Source organism: Rhodnius prolixus, unplaced genomic scaffold, assembly GCF_049639745.1.
Source record: "Rhodnius prolixus isolate KJV_2025 unplaced genomic scaffold, Rpr scaffold_15, whole genome shotgun sequence".
NCBI lineage: Eukaryota > Metazoa > Arthropoda > Insecta > Hemiptera > Reduviidae > Rhodnius > Rhodnius prolixus.
The window spans coordinates 5,305,424-5,324,945 of record NW_027411605.1 but is presented as its reverse complement, the minus strand read 5'-3'; the positions used below and the strand labels follow the sequence as shown (position 1 = coordinate 5,324,945).

Genomic DNA, 19,522 nt, shown 5'->3' with positions numbered 1-19,522 from the left:
GAAGAGAGTGTACAATTCCTGATTTTTCCTGCTTCTCCAATTCGGTCAATCGGGTGTAGGACCATAGATTCTACGGAGTACCTTCCGTTCAAAAAGCGAAAGGGCCCGCGTTCATCTGCCTTGGTCATCGCCTACGATTTTGGGAATCTCAAAATATTGCATATCCTTGATTACTAATTCAGGAATTTGGATACGAATTACCATAACAATAGAAGCCCATAGATCTGCTTACAAAAATATTCCAAATAAATAAATCCAACAGAATATAATTCAGAATAACGCTGTACTGACTATACTACAATAAAGATTGTGAATTCCTTTACTCGCGATAAATATACCAAACAATGGCCACAAGAGTGTAGCATTGTCTATTCGAACAGGATAGTTTTATTGTAGCATTTTATTGTGATTTGTGGCGCGCATTTCTGAAAACAGTATAATACAAGAGCTGCGGTGGCGCGCTGCTTACTGCATAATTTCATATGCATACATATTTCTTGGTGTCAGTATGGAATGCTGCGTGCTTACAATTTTAAGCTTTAAGCTTTAAAAAAAGAAGAAGAAGAAATATTCGAGCTTTTTGGATGTGTTATGCAAGAAATTTTCTCCATTACATGCTAAATTTATTGCTTCAGTAAGTCAACCGTTTTATTAAATTTAGAAATTTATAAAATAATTTATGATTCTACAAGGTGTCATCCTAAATTTCCTGTAATTTACCCTCTTTAGTGAGCAAGTTTTATCGATCATTTTGTGGTCCCTAAATTGTTTATTGGGTATTATTTATCATTTCCTTGAATCCCCTCTTGAGAGAGAAACATTATTAGCTTTGAGACTCATTGAGACCAAAAAGTTATTTTTTACAAATTGATTTGTGACTTCTCCTTCTCCTCTTCCTCTTCGGCGCTACAATCCTGAAAGGACGGGGGCCTCCTAAATCAAGGCTCTCCACTGAGCTCTACCAGGAGCCTCTTTAATCTCCACCTTCGCTCACCCATTTTCCTCTAATCCTCTTCGACGTCATCAAGCCACCTCATTCTTGGCCTACCTCTTCTTCTTCTTCCTAGGCGCTATAGTCCTGCGAGGACCATGGCCTCCTCAATCAAAGGCTCTCCACTGAGCTCTATCCAACAGCCTCTTTAATCTCCACCTTCGCACACCCATTTTCCTCAAATCCCCCTAGACGTCATCAAGCCATCTCAGTCATGGCCTACCTCTTTTTCTTCTTCTTCGGAGCTACAGTTCTGCAAGGACCAGGGGCTCCTCAAGTAAGGCTCTCCACCGAGCTCTACCAGGAGCCTCTTTAATCTCCACCTTCGTACACCAATTTTCGTCTAATCCTCCTCGACGTCATCAAGTCATCTCATTCTTGGACTACCTCTTTTTCTTCTTCCTCGTCGCTATAGACCTGAAAGGACCAGGACCTCCTCAATCAAGGCTCTCTACTGAGCTCTACCAGGAGCCTTTAGTCTCCACCTTGGCACACCCATTTTCCTCAAATCCTCTTCGACGTCATCAAGTCATCTCATAGGGAAGGGATTAGCTATGCGGTTAGCGCGCTGGACTCCTACGCGGAGGTCCCGGGTTCGAATCCAGCTGCTGACCCTTAGATTTGCTCTTCCTAGGAGGCTTCTTACAGCTCACTGTCCGGTGATGGACAGTGTTGTCTGTAACGAGAGAACACTGTCCGGAGGCCGGCAGTGCACTGGAAAAAGCTCCAGGCGCCAATAACCTTAGATGTTGACGCGCCTTAAATCATTAAAAAAAGAAAAAGAAAAAAGCCATCTCATTCTTGGCCTACCTCTTATTCTGGACGTCTCCGGGGCCTTCCATATAAAAGGCGTTTAGGGATTTCGGTTATCCACCATCCTCTCCGCATGTCCTAACCAATCTTTCTTTTTTTAATGTATGCTTCTCCATAAAGGGTAAGCGCAGTTTTGATTTGTGAATCAATGACTGAAAAAAAAAACATTAAAGAAAAAAAAAAGACCCTGAGTTGAAATTTGCTATTTCGCTCAAGTTCTACAGGAAGTGAGCTCAATCAGTTCAAAATAGGTCAACCGGAAATACCATTACACTGGGTAGATTTCCCCCAATCAAGACACAAGACACTTAAAACGGAAAACTAAGATGACCTTTTTGGGAAATTGGTCACGATCGCAATACCACTCTCTTTGGCTCAGAGGTTTCCCAAACTTTACTGTATCATCATCCGTCCTAACAAAACTTTTACTGGTTTATATCCGTTTTACTGGTGCCTTGATCTGTTAAATTCATCATAAATTTGATCATGATGCGATCGTACTTCCTCTTTACAAGACGCAAGAGATGTAGACAATTTTGAATAGCTTCAAAGTTATAGGAATTACAAATCCAATCTTGGTTGTGGCAAGTAGAAAACCCAAAAATAGCTTTTTCACTGAGTTATTTTACTACAAAAGCAAGCTATGGGCCGCGGCAGATAGATAGCACGTTATCTTCCACCTTCTTGCTATCATATTTCAACGTCAACCAAATCAAACAACTCATCACTGACCGTCCTAAAAAAAGTAATCAATATTTTATACATTTATACTGACACAGAAATTAACGATAGCCTAGAATAGAAATTTGATTTATAAAAGTTTGGTCTTTGTAGCTTCACCGCTGTGTTGTTTTCCGTTTAGATTTTCAAATTTCGAAACTTGCACCGGAAATACAGGATTTGAGGTCTCTGAGTTCGAAAGAGTGGGTTTTTTTAAACTCAATAAATCAAAGAAAGTTCTGTATCGATATTTAGCTTAAACGCCACAACGGAGGCTGCAAAAACAATAAGATTTTGAGATTTGGCCTATTTTAAAAAAGATTTTCCCCCAGAAAATAGCTCCTACGATTTTCCTTTTTTATTTAAAAACAGTTTTCCCTGGGAAATTCTATTCAAGGGACATTTTTAGGAGAGGAAATCGGTTAGGTTTTCCCTCCTCCTCTTAAAGTGCCATTACTGTTCTTTGTACTGGCTTACCACCTGTTTAATATTAGTCTTTAAAAAAAAAAACCGGCTCCAAAGATTTTTCTTTAAACTCGATGTTCTAGTTGGACCATGTCTGAAGATCGATAACTTCTATTCCGAACAGGATATTTCCCAAGAGGTTTTCCGCTTTCCACCAAAGTGCTAATACTGTTCATTGTACTGTCTTAGCACCTGTTTAGTATTATTACTATTATTATTATTATTATTTTTAAAGATTTAAGGCGCGTCAACAACTGAGGTTATTGGCGCCCGGAGCTTTTTCCAGTGCACTGCCGGCCTCTGGACAGTGTTTTCTCGTTACAGACAACACTGTCCATCACCGGACAGTGAGCTGTAAGAAGCTCCTAGGAAGAGATAATCTAAGGGTCAGCAGCTGGATTGGAACCCGGGACTTCCGCTTGGGAGTCCAGCACGCTAACCGCATAGCTAATCCCTTCCCCCTGTCTTAGCACCTTAATACGAAATTAAATTTGGTTCTGAATATCAAAATTTGACGGAAGTAGGTTGACCGGAAAGGCCACTTTTTATTGTGTAGAATTTTCTTTATTTATTGATTTCCTCGATAATCGCTTTACTTTAAGTTTTCTACAATGATCACAAACACATAAATCTACTATTAGTTTTGGACCGGTAACCTTTTTCCCCGGAAATATGATTTAAGATACTTCTAAGAGAGAGAGCGGAAGTTAATAGATTCCTTTGAAATCTTTAATACGTAATTAAAATATGACGCAAATGTTCAGAATTTAAAGAGAAAATTTGGTGAGTCTGCATTTTGTATTTCCTCCTTCTGGTGCAGGAAAAATAATGTCCACTTTTACAAGTCACAAAAAAAAAATTAGAGCACACGCAGGCCTTATGTAATGGAAAAGCTACTTTTCTTATTAAATAAAAGCGAACTTGGTGGGGCAGTGGGAAAAAAGAGAAGAAAAACGATAACAATCATGTTCGTAGAAAAGTTAATCTAACTAAAATGTTTTCCGTGTATAGTTAGTTTAATTTTTTAATATGTATGATAAAATTAGAGCTTTTGTAAGAGTTTTAAGCTCTGTTTAGAGTTTAGGTTATGGCTGAATTCCTTTTAAGCTTCATTATTATTAAGAATTACAGGAGTGTAATTGGATTCATAATAGGGGGCGGAGCGTTATAGTGTTTCATCCTGTTTTAAAACTTACCATAATCCGGAACTAAATAGAAGCGGAAATGGGTGTCGTATTGTTCAAACTGGACAAATCGCTGATAACGATAAAAACTAATTTGGATACTCAAGTTAAATGAAACATCGATTTTTCATGAAAATGTAGAAAACATTAAAAATGTTTTAATGTTTTCATTATCATTTTGCTGACGGCAGAACTAATCCGTCAAGGCCGTGGTGGGGCCACTGCAGGCTCAGAAAGCCTACATGCATCGCAAGGGCACCTGGCAGATGTTAAGCCTTTGTAGGTTCTGTCAGGAAGAGGAGGAGGAAACGGCCACTGCACGTGTTATGTGTCAGTGTGAGGGGCTTGTCTGGGCTTTACCCAGGGAGTCGCTCTCCAGAATTAGGAGTCTGATTAAAAGGACAGGTCTGGAGGGTGAGCTCTGGAGTAGGGGAGCCACAATAGATCCACAAAGGGGTCGCAGTGGCGTAGGCCTTGAGGCCGCCCTAGCTGAATCTAATCTAATTATTATTTTAATGAATCTAGCAATAATTAAGAAAAAATAATTTTTTTTATAGCTTTCAATCAACCTCTATTGCGGCTGCCTCCCATATTTTTGGATTTTGATAATTTGTATTGAAACTCTGGGGTTTTGGGGCCACCGTAGAGTGCGCTTATCTTTACATAGGCCTTCTATTTAAGCCTCTTCTTATCAATATTTATAAAATCTAAAAATATCCAATGATTACTCCACCCCCTCAGCCACACCCACCCAAAACACATAAAGTAACTCATAAGCTCATAAAATTGGTGGATCTATACTTACGATTTTGTGATTTAAATGTGCTAACTCTCGTTCGGTGACTCGGCGACGATTCTGTTCCTGTTGTTGCCGTTTGTACTGGCTGTACTTGTAGAACAGATACATGCCCGGCAGTGCCAGTACCACGAACGGCTTCATGAACGCCGATGAACCCGAGTTTCGTGGCATCCTGTAAACAAAACCAAAATTTATTATTAAATTGAACAAAAAAAAATTTGGGCTATTTAAAAAATTTATGTTCCAAAATACGATATCTTGATCTATAAATTTTTGACAGAAAATTCGATTAAGGCACTTTTGTGATAGAGAGGTTCCTTCTAAACCAGGGGGTCGCCAAAGCGGTCTATATAGACCCCCAGGGGTCTATTTAACAAAAGTAGGGGTCGATCTGAGCCAGGGGGGTCGAAGGAAAAACAATTTCGAACCCAATATAGCGGAACCTTGCAAAGAAACACCAGGCACACCCCATCGCATTAATTAAGAAGCAATACTGTAGTTACTTTACTTATTATTTAATATAATATTAAGGTATTTAAATTTTTAACATTAAGATATTTTTCATAAAACTATTGGTTACACAATGTAAAATTATTTTAACAAAATGTTTAAAATCATAAAATAAATGGACAAACACAGTAAATTTTTAATCAACTGAAAATTACTTTTATGGGGGGTCGATGGAGATTCCGAAAAATTATATAGGGGGGGTCCATGATTAAAAAAAAAGTTTGGCGGCCCCTGCAAATAAACCGTCACTTGTATAACTTGTCCTCAGTTGCCATCTGTATAATATTAATAACAATCGAATTTTTGGATTAAATCTCTAAATTTTGGAGAAAATTGGCCGAACGGAAGTGAGCAGTTTTCTGAGCAGATTTCTCATCATTCTGAGAAAATCTCAGAAACGGCTCAATAGCGAAGTTACTTAATTTTTTCGTTTCCGGTAAATAGATTTCCTCTAAGCATGTGTAATAAGTTGTAAATAAATAGCATTTAATTTGTAATGTGTGATTACCACACAATTAGTTTGCTCTGCACCTAGAAAGTGGCGAATTTATACGCGAACAATATGCAATCTCTTACGTAAGATAAAAGGAGAAAATATTACGTAAGAAAAATAATGATTTTTGGTACATTTTTAAAGATTTTTTTTTTTTTCGTAAAATCCGACAATTCATCAAATACCAATGAGGGAAAAATTACTGAAAAAAATATTTGGATTTATTTCTATTAGAAATAATTGCCCATAAAGTATTTACCAATCAGGATGGAGAATTGAAGGCGTGAAATGTGGGCGGTTCAAAGAAACCATTAGATAGCCACGCCCACGTCAAACAAGCCACGCCCAAATCAATGCGGCCACGCCTGTACCAATGAAATCTACAACGGCACAACCTTAATAAAATAATGTCTATTTTGCTTTGTTTTGTTTTTTTAATTTTTTTTCTTTTAAACAATGAATATTTCACTTACTGTTTGGGCCAGCAAGTATTGGGATGATGTCAAAAGTGATAAAGTAGAATACGTTTATAAAATATGTGAATGGTAAGACCACAATTTATAAGATGAAACTTTTACAATTGAAGATAATATCGATTAAGATTAAAGAACTATATAAAATGATTCCTTAGCCCTACCCTCCTTTTAAAAAAAAAACATTTTCGTGCTCCTTTAATCCAGAATTTCTGGAGGAAACTAAAAAGTAGATAATCTGTATGATCACAAGATATCCTTTTGCATGGGCTAAGAGGAAGTAAAAAAAAAAATACTACGTAAATAGGAAGAAACAGAAGAGTGACGAAAAACAAAAAAATCTTTCACTGATAAAGTGAAGCTGCTAAGATAGCGAGATAACTAGGTCCTGCTTACTGGAGGAGAACCAAGGCAGAAGTAAGAAGAAGAATAGATGCTAGCAAGAAAAAGGAACACGTACATTATTGGCAGACAAGGATGTGGTAAGATATATCTCAGGTATGCCATGTATGACACAGACCAGGAGTTCTCCCGAACCGAGGAACAGGGTACAGGAGGTATGGGTATCCAACAATTCCCTCCCCCGCACACAGTCTGAAGGTGGAAAATAAAACAGCCATGCTGAACTGACAGACACACGCTCTTGACAGGAAGAAGAACTTACTTCCTCCGTCTATAGCCGCACCGATCTATTGTATTGTGTTAAAGTGGATGTATTCATGAGCGGATGTATGGGTCTACATATGTATGTAGAAGGCAAGAAGACCATGTTGCATAACACCAATCAATTAGATGAAACAACCAATCCACCCCCCCCAAAACACTAATTCACTTTAACGTAATTTACCTGTCAATGAACACATTTTTCTTCTTTTTTTTTCTTTTCGTAATCGTTGTGGGATTTAATTTGTTTAAGAAAACTCAATTTTCCCAACCACTAGTGATTGAAAGAAGTCTCAGCCACTGTTTGGACCACTATTTGGCTCTTATTTACAGCATTTTATTTTTACATTAATCTTGATACAGAAATATAAAATCTTTTATTTTATCCAAGGAAGTACGCATGTTTATTGCACGCATCTCTGGCCGATTCAGCATGTACGCAACATAGTTGAAGTCGAAATCTCTACATCGAACTACAGTACAACCTCGATTAACCCGGCCCTCGGTTTTAACTCTCTGTAGTTAAAAGCAATAGATGTTTCACTTGGTTTTTAGTGTTGTATTGTGTTATGTACGAGTATATATATAAATTCTACAAATGCTTTTTTATGATTATTAATTACTATGACAACCTTAGATTGGCAAGCTACGCAAAGCTAAGTAGATCAGGGAACAGCACCGCTCCTTCAGTGGGCATAGAATGATCAAGCTCTAAGCCTTCACCACAGAACAGGACCACAGGCATCCCTTCCCAGTTAAGGGGTGTATAAGACTAAGTGATCCTATCGCCTAGTTTTGAAGCAACATCACATACGACTATATATAGCGGGATGAAGCAGGAATAAATACAGTGCAACCTCGATTAACCCGGCCCTCGGTTAACAGGGATTCGAATTAACCGGGATCATGTTTGAGTCATCATAAGAACACCACAGATCGGCGCCGAAACAAAAGTTAATTTTCGGTGGCGACAGGAAAATTTTTTTGTCTTCCGATGTAACATAATAGTAGGCGTGGCAGCTACTCTTTTATACCTGAATTTCTTGAAGGGTCCATTATGTATGTATGTATGTATGTATGCGAAAAAAAGGATTGCCGTCTAAGATAGGAGTTGATCTCTGGGAAGAAACAGTAATGTATTACGATGTAATACTGTGTGTATTCGGTTTAACCGGGATTTCAGTTTTCCGGGATGGGTATAGCCGGAGGTCAGCCCGGTTAATCGAGGTTGTACTGTAATTATTTAATCTCTGATGATGGATGAAGGTCTGAAACCGGTCAGAAATACAGTGAACGTGCCGCACTACGACCGGATAAAATCAAAAAACACTGTTGGATGTTAGTCCCCCCCCCCAAAAAATATCCTTGATTTGCTCCCAACAGCGCATTTCTTAAAGTTTTGACTCAGGAAAAAATAAAAAGAAAAACTATCTCAACTTGTTGCAATGGTTCTACGAAAACTAGGGAAAATGACACGAAGATGAAAGCAAAAGATACAGCATCCAATATCGCTAAACTGAGATAAGGAAAATGTAAAAAATATATATATATATATATGTTTATATTTGACACTAACTTGTAAATATAATATTAAAAGTATCACACTTTAGAAAAAAGGAAAATACGGGAAAAAAATATTCTACGAGAAAAGCGGAAATTAGGTATACGTGAAAAATGTGAAATGAAAAAAATCGGTGTCAGAAGTTGTTATCTGATGAAAAGTCTAATATTATCAACTTTAAAGTTTATAACCTGTTCAATATGTTACAAATTTTTTTTTCAATTTTAATAAAAAACTCTGTGATGGAAATTATCTGATATTTCCCACTCTCAGGGGGATTTTCCCGGTGAGAAAATTAGTTAGGAATTTCATTCGTTAAAAAAAAGGTGATTGGGTAATTTTCTGTGAAAGGGTTTTTTTATTGGAGTATTCTTACGTGATACGTGTATATTAATAAAATGTACTGGTATTAATTATTTGGGTATATTTGGTACATTTTAATATGTGAAAATTGGGAAAATTTATGCGTAGGAGAAAATCCAAGAGAAATTATTGAGATCTTAACTCAAACTCCTAATAAGGGGGGGGTTCACCGGAAGTGAAACCTTTTTTGAGGTTTCCTGAGCAAAAAACAAAAAACCAGTGACTTATAACAACAATTTTTTTTCTTCTTTTTTTTATGATTTAAGGTGCGTCAACATCTAGGGTTATTGGCATCCGGAGCTTTTTTCAGTGCACTGTACGGCCTTCGGACAGTGTTCTCTCGTTACAGACAACACTGTCCCATCACCGGACACAGTGAGCTGTAAGAAGCTCCTAGGAAGAGAAAAAATCTAAGGGTCAGCTGCTGGATTCGAACCCGGGAATTCCGCGTGAGAGTCCAGTACGCTAACCTCACAGCTAATCCCTTCCCTTCCCTCTTATACAACAAATTGTTGTTTTTGTGTGTGTGTATGTGTGTCAGCGTGCTCAGTGTGTTGTTGACTCGGCACAATAGAAACAGAAACTACAAATTTGTGTTGGTGCCATCATCGGATGCGACAAAGCTTTTGGACTAAAATAACTTCCCGGAAGTGTTTTTTTATTTATTGAGTTTCTTTTTTTGTTTCAGTTTATTGTGATTTTATAAAAAGAAAATCGGCCTGCTTGGATTTTTCTTTAAGCTTAGCTTACAGATTACTCATAACAAAACTTTTATTTGGAAAAACATTTTCCTAGCAAAATTTGATTGAGGACACTTCCGGGCAAGAGAGGAGAATGGATGGGCTGGCTATAAAAGTGCCATTACAATTCGATGTATGTGGACGTAAATTAAATATTAATAAGGATTAAAATAACCGAGGCACAAGCGTTGCTGCAGTGGTTTTGAAGCATGGAAGATCGCAAGTTTGAATCCCGCGTTCAGCTAGTTTTTATTTGTTAAAAAAATAAATACTTTTTTTTGCATTTATTTATGCTACAATCAGCGCGTTAGCGCTATAAGTAACAGTGATAACAGAATAACATTGAATAACAGAAGTATACGAGAGGAGAAGTTACCCAGTGGTAACACTCCAAAATATTAGATGGTTAATCGCTCTCTTCGCTTGAGAGGAGATCACGCGGCCACTGTCTTTTAAGACGTCTTGTCCGGGTTATCAGGAAGAGTTCTAGAAGCAGAGATTTTGAGCTAGAGGATTTATATGAGATTGTAGGCGGAAGTGGAGTTTTCTGTATCTTGTTTTAGCAACTTGTGTGACAAAAGGAATGTTGAGGTCAGTGTGTATAGTCAGGTTGGAGACGTAAAATGGAGCGTGTACAATAGTTCGAAGTATTTTAGATTGTAGAGATTGAAACCTTTCGGAGATTGGAGCGTTTGGTTGAACCAAAAAATAAATAAGTAAATAACAAATTATGTGCTTCCGCCCCCGTCTTGAAAAAATAGGCTTTACTTTACTTTTTTTTATGAAACTGAATTCCAAATTAAAGGACAGGAAGTGCGTTTCCTAGAACAGAGTAATTTAATCGGAAGTGATACCTTTAATGTGAACGTGTATAATAGATTCAAGAAAATTTTCTTAGATAAACCACAATGAAATAGATTCTAAAATTTTCTGTTTTCCACTTACTTCTTGTTGAACGTGAACATGTGGAAGTCAGAGTTGTGAGGAAAAGATGGACAGTACACAATTATCCAGAAACGACGGGAGATGCTTTCCAACACTTTTGAGAAGGCGATACTCAGTGAACAACCGTCCGGACAGAACTAAGCATGGGGATTCCACCTGGTACAATGCTAGTAAATGCCAGGTACTGCCAAACAACGTCGCATGCTAGTAAACCACTAAAAGGTCCACTCTCTCTCACTCTGTCTCTCTCTGTGCTACGTCATGGTTATGACGAAACACGTACACGGGTGAGAGTGGCAGGGAGGCATGTTGGATCACTCACACACACTCACACATCTCACCACCCTTCAAACTCTCTGTCGTACACCTTGCCCCGCCCACACCTGGTCATCACCAACTACGCTCAACACTACTTCCGGCATCTCTCTATTTAGTAATTTCCTTTTAGTAATAGTGCTTGTGTGTACGTCAAACGCAGCCGCTGATATGGGGTTTCTAAGCTTTTATAATGGACATCCAGCCAGCCTAGCCCCTGGATTGTCCGCCTAAACCAAAATGTACTTATTGCTTTTTTCATCTTGTTCGTCGAACGGTTTGATGGTCCAAAACTTGCATCTTAAGCGAACATTTCTGGAATTTTTACTCAATTAAAGCTATTCAAGATAGATAAACCAATTTAGCTGATGTTATTGCAGGTAAACAATGTTCTCTCTGGGAGCTCGCGTAGCGTAGTTATTTCATCTGGATAGACACAGCAGCCTCGAGGGGTCAATTCTCCAATCGTTTTGCTCAAACAACTTTTAATTTTTGTTTTCTTTGCACACCATCGAAGGTCCTTGCACTTGAACTATACAGGAAGATAGACACTTTACTCGTATTACTTGATTTACTTTAACATCTAATCTTGTCGAAACTAACCTATTGGTTACCCTAACTCTGTCCTTCTAACCTAACTAACTAATGTTGTGGTGGAGTACTCGATATTCCTCGCACCCCATAGAGATCTAGCCTAAATCACCTATTTACATAAAATTTATATACACATTCATACACCATCCTAATAAATACATTCGTCCAAATAAATACATTTATAATACATTAGGGATTAATCAACTCCTCTAATTAGGGGAACTTTTTCTAACTACACTAGTTTCGAAATTCAGTTTTACCCAAAACGGTTTCACCGTTCAAGGTCTGTGAAGTGTGAGGAGAGGTTTCAGAGTAACTTAAAAGAAAATTGGAAAAGTAGAGAAAAAGAGAAAAAAATTGTCAAAGTTGGGTGTTTTTCATTGTTACGCTTTTTTGGGGGCACTTTTTGACGATCAACCTTTGTAGAACTGTCCTACCGGATATAGTTTTAATGAAATAAAATTTAATCTAAATCTAAAGTACTATAGAAAATTAAAGAATACTCTAAAATAATTCTGAACAATTCACTTCCGGTAGAACTGTTATTCCTCTAATTCAGACCTTTGGCTAGACATTTCCTCCTCAATAAAAACGGCTTTTTTAAACCGTACTTACTCGTAAGATCTCCTCGCTCCTCAATAAACCCCAATTTAAATAAAGTTTCCTGTAAAATATTGAAAGCCAAACTTTGGGAAATCTTTTCAGAATAATCGCTGAAAAAAAAGGAAGCCGGAAGGATCATCAATAAACCCCAATTTAAATCAAGTTTCCTGTAAAATATTGAAAGCCAAACTTTGGGAAATCTTTTCAGAATAATCGCTGAAAAAAAAGGAAGCCGGAAGGATCATCAATAAACCCCAATTTAAATCAAGTTTCCTGTAAAATATTGAAAGCCAAACTTTGGGAAATCTTTTCAGAATAATCGCTGAAAAAAAAAGGAAGCTAGAGGGAAGTCAGAATCAGGTGTGGCATTTCCTGTCCAGCTGGTTTTCTGTAAATTTGAAATTTTCTCAGCAAAACCGTTTCCTGTTGGGATCATAGCCGAACAAATCACTGTGTTCTTTCCAAATGAAAATGCTGTTAAATGAATTTTACTGGATAACTGTTACTAATAAAAAGTTATAGATCAGCTAGAAAAGGAAAAGCGAATGGTTCGCATCGTGGAAAAGCTATTCAGTAAAAAGCACTTTCCGGTAGGGCTGTATTCGGTCGCAAAGCTTATTGTGGAGAATCCTTGTGACGTCATCATGTAACAAGTTCAAACTTGCTGGCCACACACGCACACACACACACACACACACAGTCAGTACACTCAACAAGACAGACTCACGCACATTACAGACCAACAATAAAAAAACTTTCCGTGTTTTACATCCCGTACCTTAAAATGTGTACTTCCGATCCAAAAATCCTCGACACGATCGTGATACTTCCTCCAAATGAAGTGCAACAGATGATATTATAATTTGGAAAGAATTATTTTAAATAAAATAATTTTGGGCCAACTTACGTCTACGCAAAACCGGAACTTAAAAACCTAAAATGTTCATTTATTTTAAGCAGAGGGTAACTTAAGCTTAAAAAATAATAAATGACGCAAAATCTAAGCTACTCCTTACAAACATGCTTCTATATTTTGTGAAATAATACTTTTCTATAAATTATTCGTGCGTAAAATATTTATTTTTTCAATTTATTTTTATAATAAGTTATTATAAAAATTCTAAAATAAAAATAAGTAATAAGGAAATCTTAACAAAATTGTATTTCTTATTTTCTAATTTATTTTTCTTTTTCCCCACAAATATTTTTTGTTTTGTTAAAAATTGTATTTCGGTAAAGAAAAAATGTCCAAATTTACCTGCAAAGTATTGGGCACGGCCTGGGGGCCGAAGAGAGACTGAAAATGCCTGGCTATGTAAGATTGGCGCATGCTCATTCACCAAGAGGAGGGGATGTCAATACGAACCCCCCCCCCCCATGAGAGGAGAAGGGCCACCCCCCCGCCAAAGCACAAAGTACACACACACACAGAATCACTTATAACAAGTACAAAACCTTTGCTATTATTCTCTCTGTCACAGAATTACTTTCCCTTTGTAGGACAGAGAGAGAGAGCCCTGTAGTCTGAGAGCTGGCTGCCAGAGTCCCACAGGCTCCTAAACCCCCCCATCACCATGGACCACCATAAAGGAGATAACTCTCCGTAGTTAAAAGCAATAGATGTTTCACTTGGTTTTTAGTGTTGTATTGTGTTATGTACGAGTATATATAAATTCTACAAATGCTTTTTTTATGATTATTATTATTCTGACAACCTTAGATTGGGAAGCTGCGCAAAGCTAAGTACGTAGATCAGCACCGCTCTTTCAGTGGCCATAGATTGATCAAGCTCTATTGAAAGCCTTCACCACAGAACAGGCACAGCTTCCCAGTAAAGGGATATATAAGAACTAAGTGATCCTATCGACAGTTTTGGAGCAACATCTCATACGACTATACAGGGTGTTCAGCATAAGACTACCGTAACTTCGGTAGGCTATTCTGGGCATCATTTGCCACAAAAAATTCCATATAAACTATGGCTCGATTCGGCTCCGTTTTATAGATATTTTTAATTTTATTTTTCTAATTAACTAAAGAATAACACACAGATCTAAACTCGGTAAACGAAAATCCTTTCTTTCGAAATTGGTACCTAACACTCATTTAACATCATATTCATTTTTCTTCTTTTTATTTTATTTTATTATTTATAATGTAAATTTTATATTTTTGAATATAGTCCTTAAATTAATTAATTATTAAATTGCACGTTTGCAAAAAATCGTACTGGATTTGATGATTCTGATCAGTTATATTCTTATGGCAGGTGAATTCCTTTCATAATGCCGACGCTGTTTTGAGGCCTACTTTTTTGCAATTAATCACAGATTTCTGCATCAATTTTTAAAATAACCCCAATGCATTGTATACCTTTCGAAAGGTGATTGTATGTAGATGTTTTTCATGAGTAGTGCACGTTTTAAACTTATATAATATTTTTGAGAAAAATGAAGTCAAAGTTTTTGGAAAAAATTAGAAACTTACTATTTCTTATGTTTAGGCCACAAAGTAAAATACTTAATATTATTATTTTGGAATACAAATTAGCTTATTTAAAAGGAAATTTAACCTTCTTTCTAGTGAGCTTATTGCTGTAGCTTTAATAGTTCGAAAAGTATAGACAACTGTTTGCTAAAAAGTAGTAACACCTTGAAAAAACATAAAATTAAAAATATCTATAAAACGGAGCCGAATCGAGTCATAGTTTATATAGAATTTTTTGTTGCAAATGATGCCCAGAATCGCCTCCCGAAGTTGCGGTAGTCTTATGCGGTAAACTTATGGAATAAATACAGTACAACCTCGGATTAATCGGCCCTCGGTTAACCGGGGTTCGGATTGACCGGGATCAAGTTTGAGTAATCATAAGAACACCTGGATCGGCGCCGCGAAACAAAAGTTAATTTTCGGTGGCGACAGGAAATTTTTTTTGTCTTCCGTTGTAACATAATTGGTAGGCGTGGCAGCTACTCTTTTATTCCCTGATTTTCTTGAAGGGTCATTATGTATTGTATGTAAGTAAAAAATAAAACAAGGATTGCCGTCTAAGATAGGAGTTGATCTCTGAGATCAAAGAGTAATGTATTACAAATGTAATACTGTGTATTCGGTTTAACCAGGATTTCAGTTTTCCGGGATGGGTATAGCCGGAGGTCAGCCCGGTTAATCCAAGTTTCAAAAAAAAAAAATCGCGTTGGAGCGTTTTTTTCTCCCGGAAAACATGGAAAAACTAGAAAAATCTATTCAGGAGAGTGGTACTTCCGGGTTAACCGACCAAAATCTTCTTTTACGACACTGTTACCAACTGTTGGAACCTCAACTCAAATATGAAATTTTGCACTTCCCGTTCGCGAGTTATAAGGGTTATAATCACTGCTCAAACCGACAAATGGACAAAAAGACAGGCGGAAAACAGACACGCACATTGTGCACAAAGGATCTCAGAATGTGTATTTTCGGGTTTTGAAAAAGATCGTAAAAGTATGTAAAAAATCTCTGTGTACGTAGTTACTCACCTGTTGAGCAATCATCTGCAGTTCTCTGCAATTTCTCCCACTTTTGGCTCTACTTAAACCAATTTTATTCTCACAAATCTGTGACTCAAATTAAACCATTTTTTTGTTTTAATTATTAATTATTTTTTACGCACTAGTTACAAGTTTATTTATTAATACTGAATAACTACTTCCGTTAAAAATACGTAACTTTCAACACTACCGTACTTCCTGTAAAAAGTAAAAATCCATTTTATTTATTATTTATTTATTTATTTATTGTTTTTATGGACTTGTTAGCGCATTATTATTTTATGAGGGCTGGAAAAAACCCAAGCATATTGTTACGCACAGTTACTGTTGGCAAAACTGCTAAAACAACTAAAAACCTTATTTGTAAAGCGTTTATTTCAGATGTTTTTCTTGACGATTTTTACCTCATAAAACAACACGCAACAGAAGTTTGATTGGCAATAATTACAGTTAAATCATGAGCAATAAAATGTAATATATTAATAAATCAAGACCAAAAGATTCTGCTCTGCTCTACCTGCAGCGACTGAAAGTTCCAAAGAAGGATACTCTGGCTGCCATATTGAAATAATTTTTAATTTTCATGCACCTGAAGATGGAATTATATCTTGCAATCTCTACGAAGCTAATATGTATTGTAGTACAGGGTTCGATTCCCCGGTCTTAGGCCTTGGATTTTATTTAATGGTTAATAAAAGAAATTTACAGTAAAGTATGTTAGGCGGTTATAGACTAGACCCGCAAAGCTAAGATGTATTGCGGTATTAGTCTATATTCCCAATGGTTTATATGAGGAATTTACAGTAAAGTATGTTAAGCGGTTATAGGCTAGACCCGCAAAGCTGAGATGTATTGCGGTACTAGTCTATATTCCCAATGGTTAATATGAGAAGTTTAATAGTAAAGTATGTTAGGCGGTTATAGACTAGACCAGCAAAGCTAAGATGTATTGCGGTATTAGTCAATATTCCCAATGGTTAATATGAGAAATTTATAGTAAAGTATGTTAGGCGGTTATAGGCTAGACCCGCCAAGCTAAGATGTATTGCGGTGCTAGTCTATTTTCCCAATGGTTAATATGAGAAATTTACAGTAAAGTATGTTTGCTAGTCGCCTCCGTCCACGACACCTAATTTGGTAGTTGGACGTTAAGCCCCGCCTGAAAAAAATAGGCGATTACTTTACTTTAAATCTTTCAATTTTTTTTTTTCAGACGAGAACTTTACTAGACAAACTGCAGTAGCTCGGGCGGCCGAGGTTTGCTTTGCGATAGGATATCTGCAACCTTCTCTGGCAGTTACAAGTCCATCGATGGCTTCTTCTTCCAATTGGTCACTGGACACAGTTTAAAATATGGACCCGACTCAAACAGTATCGCTCTTCGTTCGAGTATTTGGAATACCTGAAGTACATTTTTACAGGCACTAATTTTAAAAAATACTTTATTTGTTATTGGGGGGGGCAAAAGACCCCTCCCGGAAGTTTACCACGAAACAAAATAAAAATGAATAAATAATTGTCGAGTAACGTGAAACTTCCGCTTAGCCAATTTGTTTCAGATTCACTCTGTTAGGATTTCCTTGCAGCTGATATCAACTAGTGGGCTGTACATCGTTGAATTCAATCAAACTTTGCCCTGGAAAGAAGCGCCAGAGGAGTCTGGAGTGGAGAGATTCAGTATGGATTCAGCGCAGTGGTAAAACAGATACAGCTTCAAGCTTTGCTCAGAAGTTTCTGAAGGCTTAAGAAACAGAAGGACTACTGGTGGGCGACACAACTGATCCATTGGATCAAGATGGCGTAGGCTAACTGGCCAGTCCAATCTAATCCAACTTCTGTCTAGTTTTTTTATCAGAAAATTGTGTAATGTAAACTTTTTCTTACAGCTGTAATTTCCTAAACAAAGTATCTAGACTACGTGGCAATTCATTTCCTATTGAATGAGAGAAAGAATTGCCATTTTTGCAGACTTCCGTTTTTTATTTTTCACTGAAAATATCTGTTTTGAGTTAAGTAGTTTCTACAAAATGGTCTATGAGTATATCTGTCTGTCGGTAACCACGGTAACTCAAACACGAAAAATTGTCGGAAGTTTAAATTTCATATTTCATTCAGATGCTAATAGAGGGCTGCACAATAAGCTGCAACCGGAAGTAGCACTTTACTGAAGCGTTTTTTCAGTTTCTCGAGCTTTTCTCGCAAACAGAGAGAAAAAAAGTTCTTTAAACTTTAAGTAATGTTTACAAATCTTCGCATCTACATGGTGCTCATAACAGATTTATTTTTACATCGTACGAGTAAAAACTGTAATTTTATCTTATTTATTTTCATAGAGGTGGAAACCTAATTCAAAAGCATCCGCCCTGAGTGCGTCTCAGATGATAAAAAAAGTTCCCCCCAAATTTGACATGATTTCCGGCTACATAATGCACAGAACAGGATGTTACACTGGGTCATAACTTTAAATATAAACTAATTTGAAGGCACAAAAAAAAATATTTTGCGGTAACATTTTCCCTCATATCTATGAAGAAAAAGTCTGAGAAAAACTATTTCCTCTTTTAAAGAAAAATAAGGTACTAAGAGGAAAATGTTCCACCGGGAAAATTGTTTGGCCGTTATTAAAGTTTCCCTACTTTATGAGGGGTTACTGGGTAAAAGTTTGGCCATGAACTGATATACCCAATAAATAGGATAAAACATAACCAAGTTAACTTACGTGAACATTTATTTATGAAATTTTATAAAGAGGGTAACATGGAATGTGCTTTTCAAAATGACGTCATAAATATAAAGAGAAAAATATTAAATGCGAGTTTGTTTTTTTTACAGTTCATATTCTTGTTTATCTCTTATTTGCTTTTAGTCACAGTTTGCTTTCGTAAGAAGGCCACGGTAGCCGAGCGGTTATAGCCTAGACCCGCAAAGCTAAGTTGTATTGCGGTACTAGTCTATATTCTCAATGGTTAATATGAGAAATCTATAGTAAAGTATGTTAGGCGGGTACAGGCTAGACCCGCAAAGCTAAGATGTATTGCGGCACTAGTCTATATTCCCAATGGTTAATATGAGAAATTTATAGTAAAGTATGTTAGCGGTTATAGGCTAGACCCGCAAAGCTAAGATGTATTGCGATACTAGTCTATATTCCCAATGGTTAATATGAGAGAATTTATAGTAAAGTATGTTAGAGGTTATAGACTAGGCCCGCAAAGCTAAGATGTATTGCGGTACTAGTCTATATTCCCAATGGTTAATATGAGAGAATTTATAGTAAAGTATGTTAGGGGTTATAGACTAGGCCCGCAAAGCTAAGATGTATTGCGGTACTAGTCTATATTCCCAATGGTTAATATGAGAGAATTTATAGTACAGTATGTTAGGCGGTTATAGACTAGACCCGCAAAGCTAAGATGTATTGCGATACTAGTCTATATTCCCAATGGTTAATATGAGAGAATTTATAGTAAAGTATGTTAGAGGTTATAGACTAGGCCCGCAAAGCTAAGATGTATTGTGGTACTAGTCTATATTCCCAATGGTTAATATGAGAGAATTTATAGTAAAGTATGTTAGGGGTTATAGACTAGGCCCGCAAAGCTAAGATGTATTGCGGTACTAGTCTATATTCCCAATGGTTAATATGAGAAATTCACAGTAAAGTATGTTTGCTATTCGCCTCCGTCCACTACACCTAATTGGTAGTTGGACGTAAAGCCCGCCTGAAAAAATAGGCAATTACTTTACTCTTACTTTCAAA

The 19,522-nt window shown here is 36.9% G+C and overlaps 1 protein-coding gene across 2 annotated transcripts in view; it reads right to left on the bottom strand.

The window, feature by feature from the left end:
- LOC141454853 (uncharacterized) overlaps nucleotides 1-13,534 on the bottom strand; it is a 128,211-nt gene extending 114,677 nt beyond the window's left edge. The window contains exons 1-2 of one of the 2 annotated variants that reach the window (XM_074129499.1): nucleotides 13,491-13,534; nucleotides 4,979-5,144 (exon numbers count right to left, since the gene is read on the bottom strand). In XM_074129499.1, coding sequence (XP_073985600.1) covers nucleotides 4,979-5,143 — 165 coding nt within the window. In that variant the 5' untranslated portion in view covers nucleotide 5,144; nucleotides 13,491-13,534. Of the gene's footprint in view, nucleotides 1-4,978; nucleotides 5,145-10,720; nucleotides 10,859-13,490 lie in introns of those variants that run through there. The other variant, XM_074129498.1, reaches the window with a different exon arrangement.
- Between the last annotated feature and the right edge of the window lie 5,988 nt (nucleotides 13,535-19,522).